This window comes from Fringilla coelebs (assembly GCF_963513975.1).
Source record: "Fringilla coelebs genome assembly, chromosome: 19".
Taxonomy (NCBI): domain Eukaryota; kingdom Metazoa; phylum Chordata; class Aves; order Passeriformes; family Fringillidae; genus Fringilla; species Fringilla coelebs.
In genome coordinates this window covers 2,305,086-2,321,245 of record NC_140045.1, presented here as the reverse complement: position 1 = coordinate 2,321,245, position 16,160 = coordinate 2,305,086, and the positions used below count along the sequence as shown (strand labels likewise).

Sequence of the window (16,160 nt, the reverse complement as noted above, 5' to 3'; positions counted from 1 at the left end):
TCACTGTGGCTGTGGGACAGCCTGGTCCCATGGTGTTAAAATTGTCCTGGCTTGTTTTCATCCACAAAAGCTCTGAAAAGGAGGATTTGTTGAAGAGCTTTCTAGAATCTAGCATCTGGAAAGCTCTGAAAAGGAGGATTTATTGAAGAGCTTTCAGCACAGCTCTGCAGAGCTGAACTTTTCCTGGCTGGGCATTGGGAGCCTCAGTTCCTGGTGACTTTCTGGGCTCCTAAATCACCAAGGCTCTGCTTTGGGAAGGGGACGCCCTAAATGGTAGGGAATGTGAACAGCACTTCCAGAGCAGGGAAAAGAGAGCCTAGAACAGCTTTGAATGGGTTTAAAAAAACAAAAAAAGAAAAGGAAAAAGGAAAGGGAAAAGGAAAAGGGAGAAAGGAAAAAGGAAGAAGAGATGTTTTGTTCAAATCTCTGGGTATCTGCTTGCTTTACCCTCCAGGGAGATGTGTGGATTTGCATGGAGCTGATGGATACCTCACTGGACAAATTCTACAAACACGTCATTGACAAAGGCCTGACGATTCCCGAGGACATCCTGGGGAAAATCGCAGTCTCTGTGAGTAGCAGCAGGCTGAGGAGGGCAGGGAGAGGGGTTTCTCTCCTAAGCCAGCTCCTACCTGACCTGAGCTCCCTGCTGCATGGGCTCCAGCAGGAGGGTGGTCCCTGTGCCAGCCCACGTGGCCATTCCCAGCTCTGGTCTGAGCTGGTGTTGTTTGTAAGCCATAAATGTGCCCATGCACACACATGATGGAGAGCTGGCCCAGTGGGAGCTGTGGGGAGGCTCCTGCAGCTCCTTTATGGTTTATAAGCCATAAATGTGCCCATGCACACACATGATGGAGAGCTGGCCCAGTGGGAGGTGTGGGGTGGCTCCTGCAGCTCCTTTCCCTTCCCATCATTGTCCCAGAGCCCCCAGGATGATCCCTGGGTCCCCACCAACCCTCAGGCTGCTGGTGGCAGGGTGCAGGACTCGTGGGGGACGTGGTTTTCCTGCCCTGCTGGTGGGTCTGGGGGTGAAGCCAGGTATCCTTTCCTCCTCCTGGTGGTGCTGCCAGCTGTGGCTGACTCTGGGTTTGTCGTTTCAGATTGTAAAGGCACTCGAACATCTGCACAGCAAGCTCAGCGTGATCCACCGAGGTGAGTGCCAGGCACGCCCTGCCCTGCTCTCAGCCTGGCAAGGGCTCCCAAAGTACCCCAGAGAAAGTCAGCAAAATGCTCCCCAGCATCTCATGGCTTGCAGCAGAACCCAGGCAGAGGAGATGGCTGCTGTTTGCTGTTTGCCCCTTAAAATCTGCCTGCTCTCCCTGTGTTTCCCTGAAGGGAAGCAGGAGGGGCTGTTTCCCTAAACCCATGGTGTGCTCCATCACCTGGGTGAAATTCAGCCTTTCCCCCATCCTTGGACAGGTTTGGAGCAGGCTGTGCCCAGGTTTGTCCCCACTCTGTGCTGGTGTGCACAGAGGGGATTTGGAGCCCTGGACGCTGCTGAGAATTTTGGGCTTTCTGTTCTGGCAGGCTCTGACCCCAGGAGAACACTGCACTGACCTGGGGCTGTGGAGAAGCTTCCAGAATGGAATGATGGCACTGGGATTGTGAGGGTGGAGTTTGAATAGAACTGTGTGATATCACAGGGTGGGAAACTCAGAGCTTAAGCTTTTAGAATATAGTAATATATAGAGAGTTTTATATATATAAAGTGTGTAAGTTTTATATGAAAAACTCCACAAGGGATCTCCCTGCCAGCCTCATCCTCCTGCACTGCTCCAGCCATCCTCACCCCTGCCATGAGCTTCCCTGAGCACCAGTGCAGCAGAGCAGTCTGACACCTAAACCAGCCTCAAATCAAACCAGAAATCCCCTCCTTAAACTCTCCTGATGCTTTCCCCTCTGGAGGGTCTCAAAGCTGCTGTGAACACACTCAGAGACAAACCTTGCTTGACACCTTTATTTTTAAAGGGTCCTTTTCAGTTGTCCTGAGGAGGAAGGAGCCCTCCCTGGAGTGTGGGAGGCAGCAGAGTTCAGCTGGAGCAGGCAGTGGCACTGGCTCTGTTCTTCCTGTGGCTGGGGTTTGAGTTTCTGCCTTCTCTCTCACTCACAGGAGGTGCAAAGCCCTTCTTGGCTGCTGGGTTTCTGTGTGGCCTGGTTTGATTTCCACTGAAAATTGTCTTATTTCAGCCTAGTGACAGATGGGTGGGGATTTTGGATACCTGATTGCAGAATGCTGATTAGGGAGCAGATGTTAACGAGCTGTAAACCCACAGTTTTAATAAGCAGGGCTCAAACACAGCTCCTGGCATCCTTCAAAGGGTGTTTCAGCTCTTCCATTTAATTCTTCATCATGTGGAGACACAGGATCTTCAGGAAGTGATCTGTTATTTCTGGGTGGCAGCAGGGAAAGGATTGCTCCCTTTGGAGCATCCCAGGGAAAGCAGGGTCACCTGTGCTGGAATTCCATTTGGGATTAGCCTCAGAGAGCAGCTCCCTGCCCTGCAGGAGAACACCTCTGTGCTCCCCTGGGTGTCACCTCCTGCCATCTCTGGGTGCCTTAATTCCCCTTTCTGCTGGGGGCTGGAGCTGCCCTGATGAGCACCCAGGGATTTGTAGAGCCACGATGGGAAGAGATAAATGTGGCAGCAATAGAGAGATGAGGCTCTGGCCTGATTTCCATGGGGTGTGCAGCTCCCACTCTGCTGCTGCTGCTCACGCTGCAGTCAGGCTTTGTATCCTTAAAATCCCAAATGTGCCTGAGCCTTTCATCCTTGTCTCAGTTTACTGCTCCCTCCTTCCCCTGCAGCCCTTTCACCCTTTCCTGCCCCACATCTTTCCCCCATGGGGTTTTTCCTTTTGCTGGCATGACTCCAGACCCACGGGGCATTGCCAGAGCTCCAGCCCTTTGCGATCACCCCACGGGATCACCCCATAGGGTCACCTCACAGAACCACCCCATAGGGTCACCCCACAGGATCACCCCATAGGGTCACCCCACAGGATCACCCCTAGAACCACCCCCCAGGGTTACCCCATAGGGTCACCCCCCAGGATCACCCCACAGGGTTACCCCATAGGGTTACCCCCCAGGGTCACCCCTAGAACCACCCCATAGGATCACCTCACAGGATCACCCCATAGAACCACCCCATAGAACCACCCCCCAGGATCACCCCATAGAACCACACCACAGGGTCACCCCCCAGGATCACCCCATAGAACCACCCCACAGGGTTACCCCATAGGGTCACCCCCCAGGATCCCCCCCAGCCCCTTGGAGCTTCTCCCTGTGAGCTCCCCGGTGTCCGTGGCCATTCCCTGAGCCCTGGGGTGTGATGGTGACACACAGAGCCCCCTCCTGCTGCCCTGGCTCGGGGAGGGGGTGTGTGGGGGCAGGGACACTGCCAGGACACTGCCAGCCCCACGGGGCTGTCACTGCACACCCATGGGCACGCCTGGCTCTGCCGGGCTCTGCCGGGCTCCCCGTGCCCTCTGCTGCTGCTGAACCCTCTGTGGCTGCTTGTGCCTCGGGCCAGCACCCCCAGGTGACAGTGACTGTGCTCTGTGTTCCTTCTTGCAGATGTAAAGCCCTCTAACGTGTTGATCAATACGCAGGGGCAGGTGAAAATGTGCGATTTTGGGATCAGCGGTTACCTCGTTGACTCTGTGGCTAAAACCATGGATGCAGGATGCAAACCCTACATGGCTGTAAGTGCAGCAGCTGCCTGGGGGGAAGGATCAGCAGCACCTAGCCTGGGGATCCTTTGGGGAGCCCTGGAGTTATGGTATTAGTGGGGTGCCCTGCTTCCTTCCTGACAGCGGCAGGAATGATGAACCTGACTCCATGTGCTCACAAGGCTCATTTATTATGATACTATATTATATTAAAGAATATTAAACTATACTATACTAAAGAACACAGACAGGATACAGACAGAATGCTAAAAGATAATAATGAAAACTGGTGACTCTCTCCAGAGTTGACACAGCTTGGCCCTGACTGGCCAAAGAGTGAAAACAACTCCCAGCAGAATGCAATGGAACAATCACCTGTGGGTGAACAATCTCCAAACACATTCCACATCAGCACAGCACAGGAGAAGCAAATGAGATCAGAATTGTTTCCCTTTTCTCTGAGGCTTCTCAGCTTCCCAGGAGAAGAATCCTGGGCGAAGGGATTTTTCCAGAGAATGTGAATGGCACAGTAGCCCTGAAGTGAAGGGATACAATCCCCTTGGCAGGGGAGGCAGCTCTGAGCTCATGGCTCAGATCACATCTGGGCACAGCTTCCTGCTGCCCTCTTGCCTGCCTGTGACCTCGGGGAAGGTTCTGGAATTGCTCCCCCTTGCCTGGTTGCCATTTGTGGGGACAGCACTGCTTAGCATGGGGAGGAAGAACACCCAGGGGTGCCTGGGGCTGCTCCTGGGAGCTGCTGTGCAGGATTAACCCCTCGTGGAGCGCTTGGCCAGGGTGGGAGCAGTCCTGGAGAGCTGAGGGCTGTCAGCCCTTGGTGCCAGCTGTGCCAGGCCAGCCCCTGGTGCAGGTGCCACTTTCTGGTGACCCATTTCACTGCCTGCCCTTCCTGTGAGGAGGGGGAACCGGCACAGCCCCTCACAGGGAGGGTGAGGTGGCTGTGGGGGCTGAGGGGGCTGGGCTGCCACCCTGAGGGACCCACCCTGGGCGTGGGCAGGGCACTGGGGACATCCCTGCTCCTCACCCTCCCCTGTGTCTGTTGGCAGCCGGAGAGAATCAACCCGGAGCTGAACCAGAAGGGATACAGCGTCAAATCGGACATCTGGAGCCTGGGCATCACCATGGTACGGGCACCTGGGCAGGGTCACCTGGGGGTCACCTGGGCATCACCATGGCAGGGTCACCTGGGCATCACCATGGTGGGGTCACCTGGGTCACCTGGGCATCACCATGGTGCATGGTGGGGTCACCTGGGGATCACCTGGGGGTCACCTGGGTCACCTGGGGGCTGCCAGGGCTGTCACCTGGGCATCACCATGGTACGGTCACCATGGCAGGGTCACCTGGGGGTCACCTGGGTCACCTGGGCATCACCATGGTACGGTCACCTGGGGGTCACCTGGGGGTCACCTGGGTCACCTGGGCATCACCATGGTGGGGTCACCTGGGGGCTCCTGGGGCTGTGACCTGGGGGGTCACCATGGCAGGGTCACCTGGGCATCACCATGGTGGGGTCACCTGGGGCTCTCCTGGGTCACCTGGGGGTCGCCATGGCAGGGTCACCTGGGGGTCACCTGGGGCTGCCAGGGCTGTCACCTGGGCATCACCATGGTATGGTCACCATGGCAGGGTCACCAGGGTCACCTGGGCGTCACCAGGGTCACCTGGGGGTCACCATGGTGGTGTCACCTGGGGATCACCATGGTACGGTCACCTGGGGGTCACCTGGGGCTGCCAGGGCTGTCACCTGGGCATCACCATGGTATGGTCACCATGGCAGGGTCACCAGGGTCACCTGGGCGTCACCAGGGTCACCTGGGGGTCACCATGGTGGTGTCACCTGGGGCTCACCTGGGTCACCTGGGCGTCACCATGGCAGGGTCACCTGGGGGTCACCATGGTGGGGTCACCATGGCAGGGTCACCTGGGCATCACCATGGTAGGATCACCAGGGTCACCTGGGGCTGCCAGGGCTGTCACCTGGGCATCACCATGGCAGGGTCACCTGGGGGCTGCCAGGGCCATCAGGAGGGCTCAGTGTGGCTCGTGGGTTCGTTCTCCTGCCCACAGCGACGCTGGTGGCGCGGGGTGGGAAGGGGAAGGGCTCGGGAAGGTGGCCCAGGGTGGAAGGGAAGGAGGAGGGAGCGGTGTGGAGGCTGCAGCCGCCGGGAGATGGCAGCATGGGCTAAGGCACGATGGGGCAGCGTGCGCTCCCAGCGCTGCGAGTCCTCCGGCACTCAGCCATCCGCGGAGGAGAGCGGGGACAGGGGGGGATCCCAGGCAGTGTTTGGGGGAGCCCATCTGCTCCCAAAGTCCAGTGACCCTATGCAGGGGGGCTGGTTGGAGTGGCAGCCTTTGCCTGGGGCTCCTCCTGCCTCTGCTGTTTGCTGGGGGAGCATAAGCAATGTGCTGTGGCCGGGGGGGGTGAGGAAATCATGGAATCCCAGAGTGGTTTGGGTTGGAAGGGGCCTTAAAGGTCACTTCATTCCACCCCTGCCATGGGTACAGCACCTCCCACTGTCCCAGGCTGCTCCAAGCCTGTCCCTGGACACTGCCAGGGATCCAGGGGCAGCCACAGCTGTGCCTCCCCACCCTCCCAGGGAAGGATTCCCTCCTGATATCTGATCTAGATCTCTCCTCTTTTACTTCCAAACCAATCCCCTTGGCTCCATCACTGTCTGCCCATGTAAAAACTCCCTCTCCCTCCTCTCTGGGATCCCTCTTTAGGCATGGCTGGGGGCTCTGAGATCTCCTTGCAGCATTCCCATCTCCATGCTGACCAACCCCATTTCTGTGGGGCCACAAAACCACCCCAGGGTGGGCGTGGGGCCGTGGCAGCCCCGTGGGCTGTGCCCCTCCTGAGGCTGGGCTCTGTGTTGCAGATCGAGCTGGCCATCCTGCGCTTCCCCTACGACTCCTGGGGCACTCCCTTCCAGCAGCTCAAGCAGGTGGTGGAGGAGCCCTCGCCACAGCTGCCAGCAGAGAGGTTCTCAGCAGAGTTCGTCGATTTTACCTCGCAATGGTGACGTTTCCCCTCTTCTCCCTCTCTTCCCCTGGCCCTGCTCACCCTCACCACGGGCAGCTCTCAGCCCCAGTGATGGGCAGGATGTTCCCTGTGCCCTCATGCCTGGCACACAGCAGTGCTGGTGGCAGCTGGGGGGCTGTCTGAGGGGCAGGCTGGGCTCTTGGAGGGGACACAGGGGGTTTAGGAGGGGGCACATGGGGTTTAGGAGGGACACAGGGGGTTTAGGAGGGGCACACGGAGTTTAGGAGGGGGACAGGGGGTTTAGGAAGGGACACATGGGGTTTAGGAGGGGGACAGGGGGTTTAGGAGGGGGCACACGGGGTTTAGGAAGGGACACACGGGGTTTAGGAGGGGGACAGGGGGTTTAGGAAGGGACACATGGGGTTTAGGAAGGGGCACACGGGGTTTAGGAGGGACACAGGGGGTTTAGGAGGGGCACACGGGGTTTAGGTGGGACACAGGGGGTTTAGGAGGGGACACAGGGTTTAGGAGGGGGCACAGGGGGTTTAGGAGGGGGCACAAACTGTGCCACACACAGCCCAGTGACCCCAAACTGTGCCACACACACCCCAGTGACCCAGACTGTGCCACACACATCCCAGTGACCCCAAACTGTGCCTGCAGGGGCACACAGCTCTGAGAGCAGGTTCTGCCCCGTGCTGTTCCCCTCTGGCTGCTCTCTGTCCCTCTCCCAGGGCCCTGGCACTGCTGCTGTGCTCTCCCCAGCCCTGGAGCTGGCAGCAGCAGCAGAATTTGGCTGTGCTGCAGGAAGGGGCTGGAGCAGCCCTGCTGCTGTCTGCAGGCTGCACACAGAGCTCAGGCAGCCCCTGCCCTCCCTGCAGCCTCCCTGCAGGGTTGGGTGTCCCAGGCAGGCCCTGCAGTGCCACCCAGCCCGCTGCCAGGCTGGCAGATGGACAAACAGAAATGTGAGACAGTTTTGAGCTGCCAGCCCCGGGGCCAGGGCTCTGCTGTGCCCCGGGAAGGCGACTGTCAGCTGCTCCTGCCTGGGGACTCTCAGTACCCACGTGGAGATTCTTCAGAGTCCTGTTGCAGCATGTTTTCATGTCCCTGTGCTCAGCTGCTCAGCCCCTGCCCCACGCTGGGGAATACCTGCCCTGCCCCTGTGCCCTGCCTGCCTGGGGAGAGCTGCCTTGGCACAGCCCTCTCACAAGATGCCCCCCGTTCCTGCCGAGCTCACGCTGAGGTTTTGGAGCAGCTGCTGTTCCTCAAACAGTGCTGCTGGCTCTGCTGTTTCCCTGCTTGTGCCAGGCAGGCTGTTCCTCTTGTTCCTTTGCTCTTCCAAGCCCTGTGTCCTGCAGCTCGGGCTGTGGCTGCATTAGGGGTCACATCCACAGCCCCTCTGGGAGCACATGGTGGCTCCTGGCTCTGCAAATCCTGTCCTCCAGGGTCACTGGAGATCCCTGACTGCCAGCAGGGTGGCTTGGGCTTGGAATGGTGAACTTTGCACCAGTTTTGTGTTATTGGGGTCTGGGGATTCCTTCTGACACCGACCAGGTCACAGCCCCTCTGTGTCAAGCCTGGCTTAGGACTGTGTCTGCCCATCAGCTGTAGGCACTGCAGGAAGGTCCCTGGGATGTCTGAGTCAGGATCCCATCCCAGTATAATGCTACATTCCTGAAAATTTGCACCGATTTCAGTAACTTCTCACCAGATTTCCTGCTATTAGTAACCTGGGCATGAATTTGTTTTGAAGAGGGTCTAAATTAAGAGAATTGCACCAAATCTGGACACGGCTAACCTTCAAATTCACCTTGGCTGGGGCTGCTCCTGAGCTGGGAGGATGTGACACATCCCATACCTTCGGGCCGGCAATATTGGCACGTATGGGCCCCGGGTTCCTCTGTTCATTCACAACATGACACTAAACACGAGCCCTCCACACACAGCAAGCAGGAAATATCTATTCAGTGTGTGTCCTCTGCTTCCTCTGGGCCCCAGCAAATCCTAGCAGAGGTTCTCACTTTTGTTTTGCTCAGTGTGACACCTTTTCCCCGCCACCGCCGCGTACGTGTGTGAAGATCTTTTCAAGTCGCTCCAAGTTTCTTTCCCCTAAATACACTGCCAGGAAGTGAGTAGAGATTACGTCCTGTCTTTTAAAAAGCTATTTTCTGCTGGAGGGAAACCAAAATAACTTCCAGCTACAACCCTCCAGGGCCATCTGTTGTAGGAGAGGAGAAAAAAAGGATGTCCCATGGAAGCGTCCCCGCTGATAACGGCGCGGCGATAAACAAACAGTTGGGCACGTGCTCTGCAGCCACTCAGCCGCTGCTCCCAGGCACAGCTCGGAGCTGAATCCCTTCCCTGAGTCACTGGCCCGTTGGAGAGCACCCAAACTCCCAGTTGTGCCTGTCCCCCAGCATGAGGCAGTGTTTTAAGTGGTGCTTTTGGTCTCTCGCTGGACCTTGAGCTCTGGTACCCAGCACTGTTGGCTGTCCCTGTCCTCAAGGCATAAATTGTTTCCTCAGCTTGGAGGAGCAGCTGAACTTATTCTGCAGAGTCTTTAAACCTTCCTTTGGTCATGATGTTGTTTTAGGGTAAATTCTAATTTTTTTCCTTTTTTTTTTTTTTTTCCCCCAATTAAAGCTTGAAGAAGAATTCCAAAGAACGGCCAACATACCCAGAGCTTATGGTGAGTGTGGCTGCATCAAGCAGCGTGTTCAGAGCTGCAGAGGGTCACAGTGAGGTGCTGAAGGCAGAAATTCCAGTAGTGATGGTGTTTTGGGCTGCTTTGCATCTCTTTTTTCATACCAGATGGGAGAATTGTGACACTGGGAGGGTGGCTGCGGATCAGAGATGCTCTTTGAAATCTCAGCCAGGTGATTTCCATCTTTTTTGGACATCAAGGGAGAAAATACGTGTTCAAGCAGGCCATGGACAAGAATGAGGCTGTGAAGAATGAGTTGGAGAGGCTCAAATCCTCCTCTGGGGGTTTGTGATCAGCTCAAACACCTCAGTGTGCCCCAGGTGCTCCACAGGAGCTGCAGGAGCCCAGTGGCCAGTGGGGTTTTGCTGCCCTGGTGCTTTGCAGAGGAGAACTTTTGTGCAGAGTAATTCCTGGATGCTGGGGACAGGGATGAGTCTGTGACTAATAATTCCAGTTATTGAATTTCATCTGCTGCCTAGAGACTGTTTACTGGGAGGGATAACTGAGGAGTAACCAGGGAGGAAAATGCCAGTAGAGGCTGGTGGCAGGGGAAGTGCAGGGCCCTGCCCTGTGCCCAGCCAGAGCTCTGGGCTGCAGCTGGCAAGAAAAGATTTTTCTGCTTGGCCTCCACAGCTTCATGGCCTCCCCTTCTCCCCTGACTTTCTGGTGTTGATCCTGGTGCTCCTAAAAGCTGGCAAAAAGCAGGAGAGCTCGGGAAGTTGGTGCTTCACTCCTCCTTTTTTACTCTCACACAATTCACAGCTTTCTAAAGGCAGGGAGGTGCCTAAATTTGTAATTTCTGGAGATCCTGACCCTGCATTCCCACCCCTGTCCAGTCTCAGTGTCAAGATCACCTGGATTAAGGGTGGAAACTGCTGAGGGATTCCTTTAGGCACTCATATTCCCTACTCCACAATTTTTGGGATATACATTCAGCCACCAGGGGGTCAGACCCACCACCACCTCACACCTCCTGCTCAGAGGTGAGAAGGTGCAGCTTTAAGGTGATTTTTACCTGCAAGTCATGCTGGAAATCCACAACCCTGACTTGTAAGCAGTGAATAATTCCCGTGGCATTTTGGTGCTGGGCCCTGTAATGCAATTAAACTATAAATAGATCTGATTGACACACAGCTTGGTTTCAAACAAAGAGAGGCCTGAGATTTATGGCTTTTTTTTTTAAACTTTATTTTTTTGGGGGCTATATTATTGAATAAATCCATCTGTATATTTTAAGCAAACTTCTGAACTTTGCCAAATGGCCTTTTATCAAGAAAGGTTCACTGAAGCAGCTCTGTCTGCTGCAGCATTAATACCCATTGGCAAGGGAGTGCATTTCTATTGAATTAGGTTCTTGGATCACCCCTGCAGAGTACCTCAATGCTGTGGTATTTTATGGCTGACATGGATGTTGTGAGGTCCTGTGGTTTAAGGGTTGCTGTTCTGTTGGGGTTTTTTCCTCTCTCTTACAGCATTAAGTTGTGGTGCTGGATTGAACTTGTCATTTAGACCAAGACTTTCCTGTGGAATTGAGGTTTCTCATGGAAAATGTGACTCTGTGCTATCTTGAGCATCAGGAAAGCTGATAGGGGTGCTTAATTTCATTGAAAAAGCCCCTTCCCCAGGTGAAGGGGAGCGTGACCCTGCTGCAGGAGGGGTGGTCTGCACACCCTGCCTGGCACAGGGCTCTGTGCCAGCCTCAGGGCTGGGCTGGAGGGCATTGCTGCCAGCCCTGGCACAGTTTTGGGGGTTCCAGGCTGGGGTGGCTGTGCTTTGGGTGCCACTTCAGTGGGGTGGGAAAGCAGGGATGATAACAAGACGTTGGGGTCACCTCAGAGTTCTTCAGGACACTTCAGTTCCTGTGCCTGTCTGACCTAGGGAGACCTCAAGTTTTGCCTGGATCTTTGCCTGAGCCCATTCCAGCCCTGTTTCCCACATAATTGTGCTTCCTCTTCCTTACTGGTGTGTCTTTGGATCGCTTCCCAGCCGCTCTGAGCTGCCTCATCTTATTCCCTGGGTGACTTTCCACTCAAGCCCACCTTGAAAAATCTCTTTTCTTCACTCTTCCTCTCCCTCCTCTTGGAAACAGCCAACACTCAGGAGCTGAGCTGAGGGGCAGCTTGAAAAAAACCCTGGAAATCCCAAATTACCTTTAAAAATCCCACTTGAAATGAGATTGTTGGGAAATCAAACCCTGCAGGGCCCTGGCTGCCTTTTGGTTCTCCCTGACACCCTCCCTGCAAACAAATCCCACGATCTGCCAGGACAGTGGGTGTCAAGCAGCATTTTGGGGTGTTTCAGGTGGGATCTCAGCTTGGTGTGTGTCTGAACCAGCCAAGCTGGATTGCTGGTCCTGGTGGAGAGGGGTTTTGTTGTTCTGGGGAGGGTTTGGTTGTGTTTTTCCTCCTCAGCCGTGTTTTTCCATTGGTGCTGAAATGTCAGCAGGGTTTTCTGGCAGGCTGTCTCCCCACGTTGGTCAGGATGAAGTAGTTAGACACACAAGAGGGGATGGTTTTCCAGTTGGGATGGCTTTCCTGTGTGGTGGCTGGGGTGAAGGAGCCTCTCCTGCTCTGAGGAGGGGCAGCTCAGGGAGGAAATGAGGCTCAGGAGTCACCAGAGGGTAAAAATACACAGACAGGGCTGAGGGAAAAGCACTGCAGCCAGCAAGGTTTGCCCTGCTCCAGCTGGATGGGTCAGCAGGGGCTGGGGAGGGATTTGGGGCACATGGAGAGGGTTTTCTGAGCCTTCCCCTTGCCTCCAGAGCTGCCCACTCGGGGTTTGGGGGGAATTCAGGGGGGCTTCACAATTCCATGGAGCAGCTCCTGTGCTCCCTGATTGCCTCAGCTGTAAAATCCCAATATTATGATGCTAAGAAGAAAACCTTCTTCACTGTCTAGAGGATTGTCTGAAAAGCTTTTTTGGTGAATAATAAACTTTGCTGTTTTTTTCTCTCTTTCCTTTTCAGCAACATCCTTTCTTCACCCTGCACGAATCCAAAGAGACAGACGTCGCCTCTTTTGTCAAGCTCATCCTGGGAGACTGAGAACTGGACTTGGAAAAGAATTGCCCTTCTGTGGACTGGTGGGTGCAGGGGAGGGGCACGTGGCAGGACTTGTCATGGAAGCACCAACAGAAAGTGTTTTGTTTTGGTTTGGTTTGGTTTTATTCTGAGAAACCCCCGCCTCGCCCGAGTTTTTGGAAAGGGTTCTTTGGTATCCATAGTGACATAGAACGAGCTGGTTAGTGGAATGAATTTTAATAAGGTTGGTAACCTTAAAACAAAAAAAAACAAAACAACAACAACAACAACAAATTTTTTTTTTTTGAATGAGTGATTTACATATTTAATGACAGTCGAGGTTCCTCTTCCTAACTTGCTCCTCATCCCCCTTCCCTTCCCCTTGAACCAGAATTTGCTTTGTCATGGTAATAGGTGCTATGGTAGTCATGAAGTTGTATGTAGATTTATATTTTGTCCCTTCCATTATTTTAATATTTATGTTAAGTGCTTGATGGAATAGATTTCTGTTTTATATGAGGATGAGTGCGTGGTGATGATGATGATGATGATGATGATGATGATGCAAAATGAGGCCACAGCAAGCAGCACTTGTAGGGCTTTGCTGGGGAAGAGGTGTCTGAGGAGAGGGGAGAGGAGAGGAGAAGCGTCCCTGTTGTGGAATATATTTAATGTGCATCATAAAAGGAATTGATGAGCAAGACCTGCAGCTCAGCTGCTCGAGCTGTGCCAGGGAGGGAGGCCCTGGTGTCCCCTGTGTCCCCTCCTGGTGTCCCCTGTGTCACCTCTTCTCCAGACACCGCGCTCTGAGTCCAGCTGGTGCTTCTTGGGCTGGGCCAGCCCCATCCCAGCCCTGCCCTGCTGGAGAGGCAGGCTGGGAGCTCTGGGAGTCCCTGGGACAGTGTGGGACAGAGGAGGAGGAGGAGGGAGGAAGGAGGCTGTCTGAGGAGTTGCACAAAGAGGAGGAGGAGGCTGCCCTGGTGCGTGCCCGCCTGCCCAGCAGCGTTGCAGTGCCCGAGGCTCCCTTGGGCTGGGGATGAGCTGCTTTGGGCCTCAGTGGGAGCTCCTCTCTCCTCCTCGGGGCGGGACAGGATCACGGGGGGCACGGTGTGACACCCCTGAAGAGGGGCATGCCTTGGTGCTGGTCTCCAGGGCTCCTGGCACTGCCTTGGCAGCAATCCCTCCCTGCATCCCCGCAGGGTCTGGGAGTGCCAGCGCTGCCAGGAGCCCCTGCTGGCCCCTGGACCGGGCTGTGCCAGCCCCAGCTGGGTGCTGCAGCCTGGGAAACCAGGCAGGGACAGCACAGCCCAGCCTGCCCAGGAGCATCCCGCTGCTGGCCGGGATCCTGGGGACAAGCTGCGAGCCAGGGGCAGGAGAAGGAGGCTGCTGAGGCGGGAGAGGAGCTGGAGCTCCCTCTGCCCTGGGGTCAGTCACTGGAGCAGGGGGCACCAGGAGTGTTGCTGGGCCTGGAGCAAGGCTGCTGGCTCCAGGTTAGCGCTGGTTTGAGCCACAGCTGCCTGAGCTGGTTTGAGCTGGTTTGAGCCACAGCTGCCTGAGCTCCTCTGCCTTTGCCCTGGTCCTTCCCCCAGCCCTGCAGTGGGGCCTGCCTGCACATCTGGGGGGGCTGCACAAGTGCCTCGTGCCCCTGCACGCGCTTCCATCCCCACCCCTGGCTGGGGCACAGCCCCCAGAGCCAGGTGTGACCAGAAACACACCCTGAACCTGTGCAGGTGTCACTGAGCCTGTGCAGGTGTCATTGCACCCTGTCCTGCAGTGCTGAACCCGTACAGGATGGCACTGAGCCTGTGCACAATGTCATTGCACCCTGTCCTGCAGTGCTCAACCTGTGCAGGTGTCACTAAACCTGTGCAGGATGTCATTGCACCCTGTCCTGCAGTGATGGACCCGTGCACAATGTCACTGACCCTGTGCCCAATGTCACTGACCCTGTACAGGATGTCACTGACCCTGTGCAGGTATCACTGACCCTGTGCAGGTGTCATTCCACCCTGCTCTGCCAGGTTGGCAGCTCCAGACTCTGCTGGTGCAGGTTGGAACAGTGTGAGGGGATTTTGGGAAGGGATCCCCTGGCAGGGCAGTGTTCAGAGCAGGGCTGGGGGGTGGTGACACCTCCTGTGCTGGGGACATGCCAGCCCTTCAGAGAGGCACACAGGGACACCACCAGTCCCTGGGCTGGCACTGTCACTGTCACCACAGGCTGGTAGTGACACTGGGGTGCTGCAGCCCTGCCCTGGGCTGGCACTGACAGGCTGGGCAGCATTTGTGGCATTTCTCAGTGCTGGTACTGCAGAGCAGGGGCTCCCAGAGGGCTGGCAGGATCAGGGTGCCGTTCACAGGTTGTGCAGGCTTTGGGGAGGAGGTTGCCCTTGCTCAGCCCTGCCCCAGGAGCCTGCCCAGCCCTCGGGGAAGGACAAGCTCCACGTCTCACCCCGTGCCCAGGGGAACCTTTCAGGTTAGATTTTATGGCGGGTGAAACTCGAGGATGTTTTACTTCACAGTGTAATTTCAAGAGGCCTTGCATGGCTCATGATCTGCCCTCTCATATTCCATGGTGTGTGTGTGTGTGTTTGCTCTCTCTCACTTTCTCAGAGTCACAGAGCTGTTTTGATTGATTGTCCTCAGCTGCAGCTGAAAGTCCAGCCAGCCAGTTTATAGACTTGGTTCCAGCATCAATTCTCACTTTGAAAAACATGACATTTAAAACCACCCTTTGGTTTTCCTACATATGGATCTGATGCTTTTGTTCAAGATTGTTTTTGCTGCTTTTCCCCTGCAATATAAGTCTCATTTGGACACCACATCTCCTTGACCTCAGAGCACCTTCATTTCAGTGCCATTGTAATTGACAGGTTGAATTTATGAGACACTGTCAAGGCTCAGTATTAATAGCAGATATTAATGTCACCAGCGTTTTCCAATGGAGAATTAATGGCAGTGCTGTCTGCAGCTGGTAACCCTCTGCAAGGATTCCTCTGGGCCTCCACACAGGCCCTGCTTTTCTGCTTTCTGCTCCAATCCCTTCGTTTTAATGACATTACAACAGGGCACTCAGCAAATCCCTCCCCTTCCCTGCTCCTTCCCCATGACTTTGTTCCTTCTCGAGTGGTTTGTGTGAGCCCAGAGTAAGTGTGGAGCTGTTTGAGGGTGGGAAGTGCTGTGAGAGGTGCCCAGAGCATCCCTGGTGGTGGGCACAAAGCTTGGCCTGAGCCAGGAATTCCTTAGAGAGAAGCCTGAGCTCGGTGGCTGCAGCTCAGGGAGGAGAGCCAGGGACTCCTGTGTGCCTCAGAGCCCTGCTGGGCTGCAGGATGAGTCAGGCTCTTCTCCTCTCTGCTGTTCCACTGGCACCTCTGTGAAGATGAAAAGCCTTTGGTTGTTTGGCCAGGGAGTCTCTGGGAAACCTTTCCTGACAGGTTTGGGGACCATGGGGACCATCCTGAACAGCCCAGGGATGGAGGATGAGGGATGTTCTTCCCAAAGGTGTTCTGTGCTCACACAGCACGGGGCTTGGGACTGCCCCAAAGTGGGATTTTAGAGAAGCAGATCTCAAATGCCATAAACTTGAAAGAGCCCCAGAGGCAGGGAGCAGAGAGAGAGCAAACTGCTGGGGGCTGAGCCCTGGGCTGGGGGCTGAGCCCTGGGCTGGGGGCTGAGCCCTGGGCTGGGGGCTGAGCCCTGGGCTGGGGGCTGAGCCCTGGGCTGGGGGCTGAGCCCTGGGCTGGCTTTGCAGGGCAGGGAGC

At 55.7% G+C, this 16,160-nt stretch overlaps 1 protein-coding gene across 2 annotated transcripts in view; it reads left to right on the top strand.

Moving 5' to 3' along the window:
- The window catches only part of MAP2K6 (mitogen-activated protein kinase kinase 6), a 47,056-nt gene extending 33,777 nt beyond the window's left edge, over window positions 1–13,279 (top strand). Inside the window, exons 6-12 of one of the 2 annotated variants that reach the window (XM_084218328.1) lie at window positions 455–571; window positions 1,101–1,152; window positions 3,581–3,708; window positions 4,740–4,817; window positions 6,576–6,715; window positions 9,323–9,368; window positions 12,349–13,279. In XM_084218328.1, the coding sequence (XP_084074454.1) occupies window positions 455–571; window positions 1,101–1,152; window positions 3,581–3,708; window positions 4,740–4,817; window positions 6,576–6,715; window positions 9,323–9,368; window positions 12,349–12,426 (639 nt within the window). In that variant the 3' untranslated portion in view covers window positions 12,427–13,279. Of the gene's footprint in view, window positions 1–454; window positions 572–1,100; window positions 1,153–3,580; window positions 3,709–4,739; window positions 4,818–6,575; window positions 6,716–9,322; window positions 9,637–12,348 lie in introns of those variants that run through there. The other variant, XM_084218327.1, reaches the window with a different exon arrangement.
- The last annotated feature ends 2,881 nt before the right edge of the window (window positions 13,280–16,160 follow it).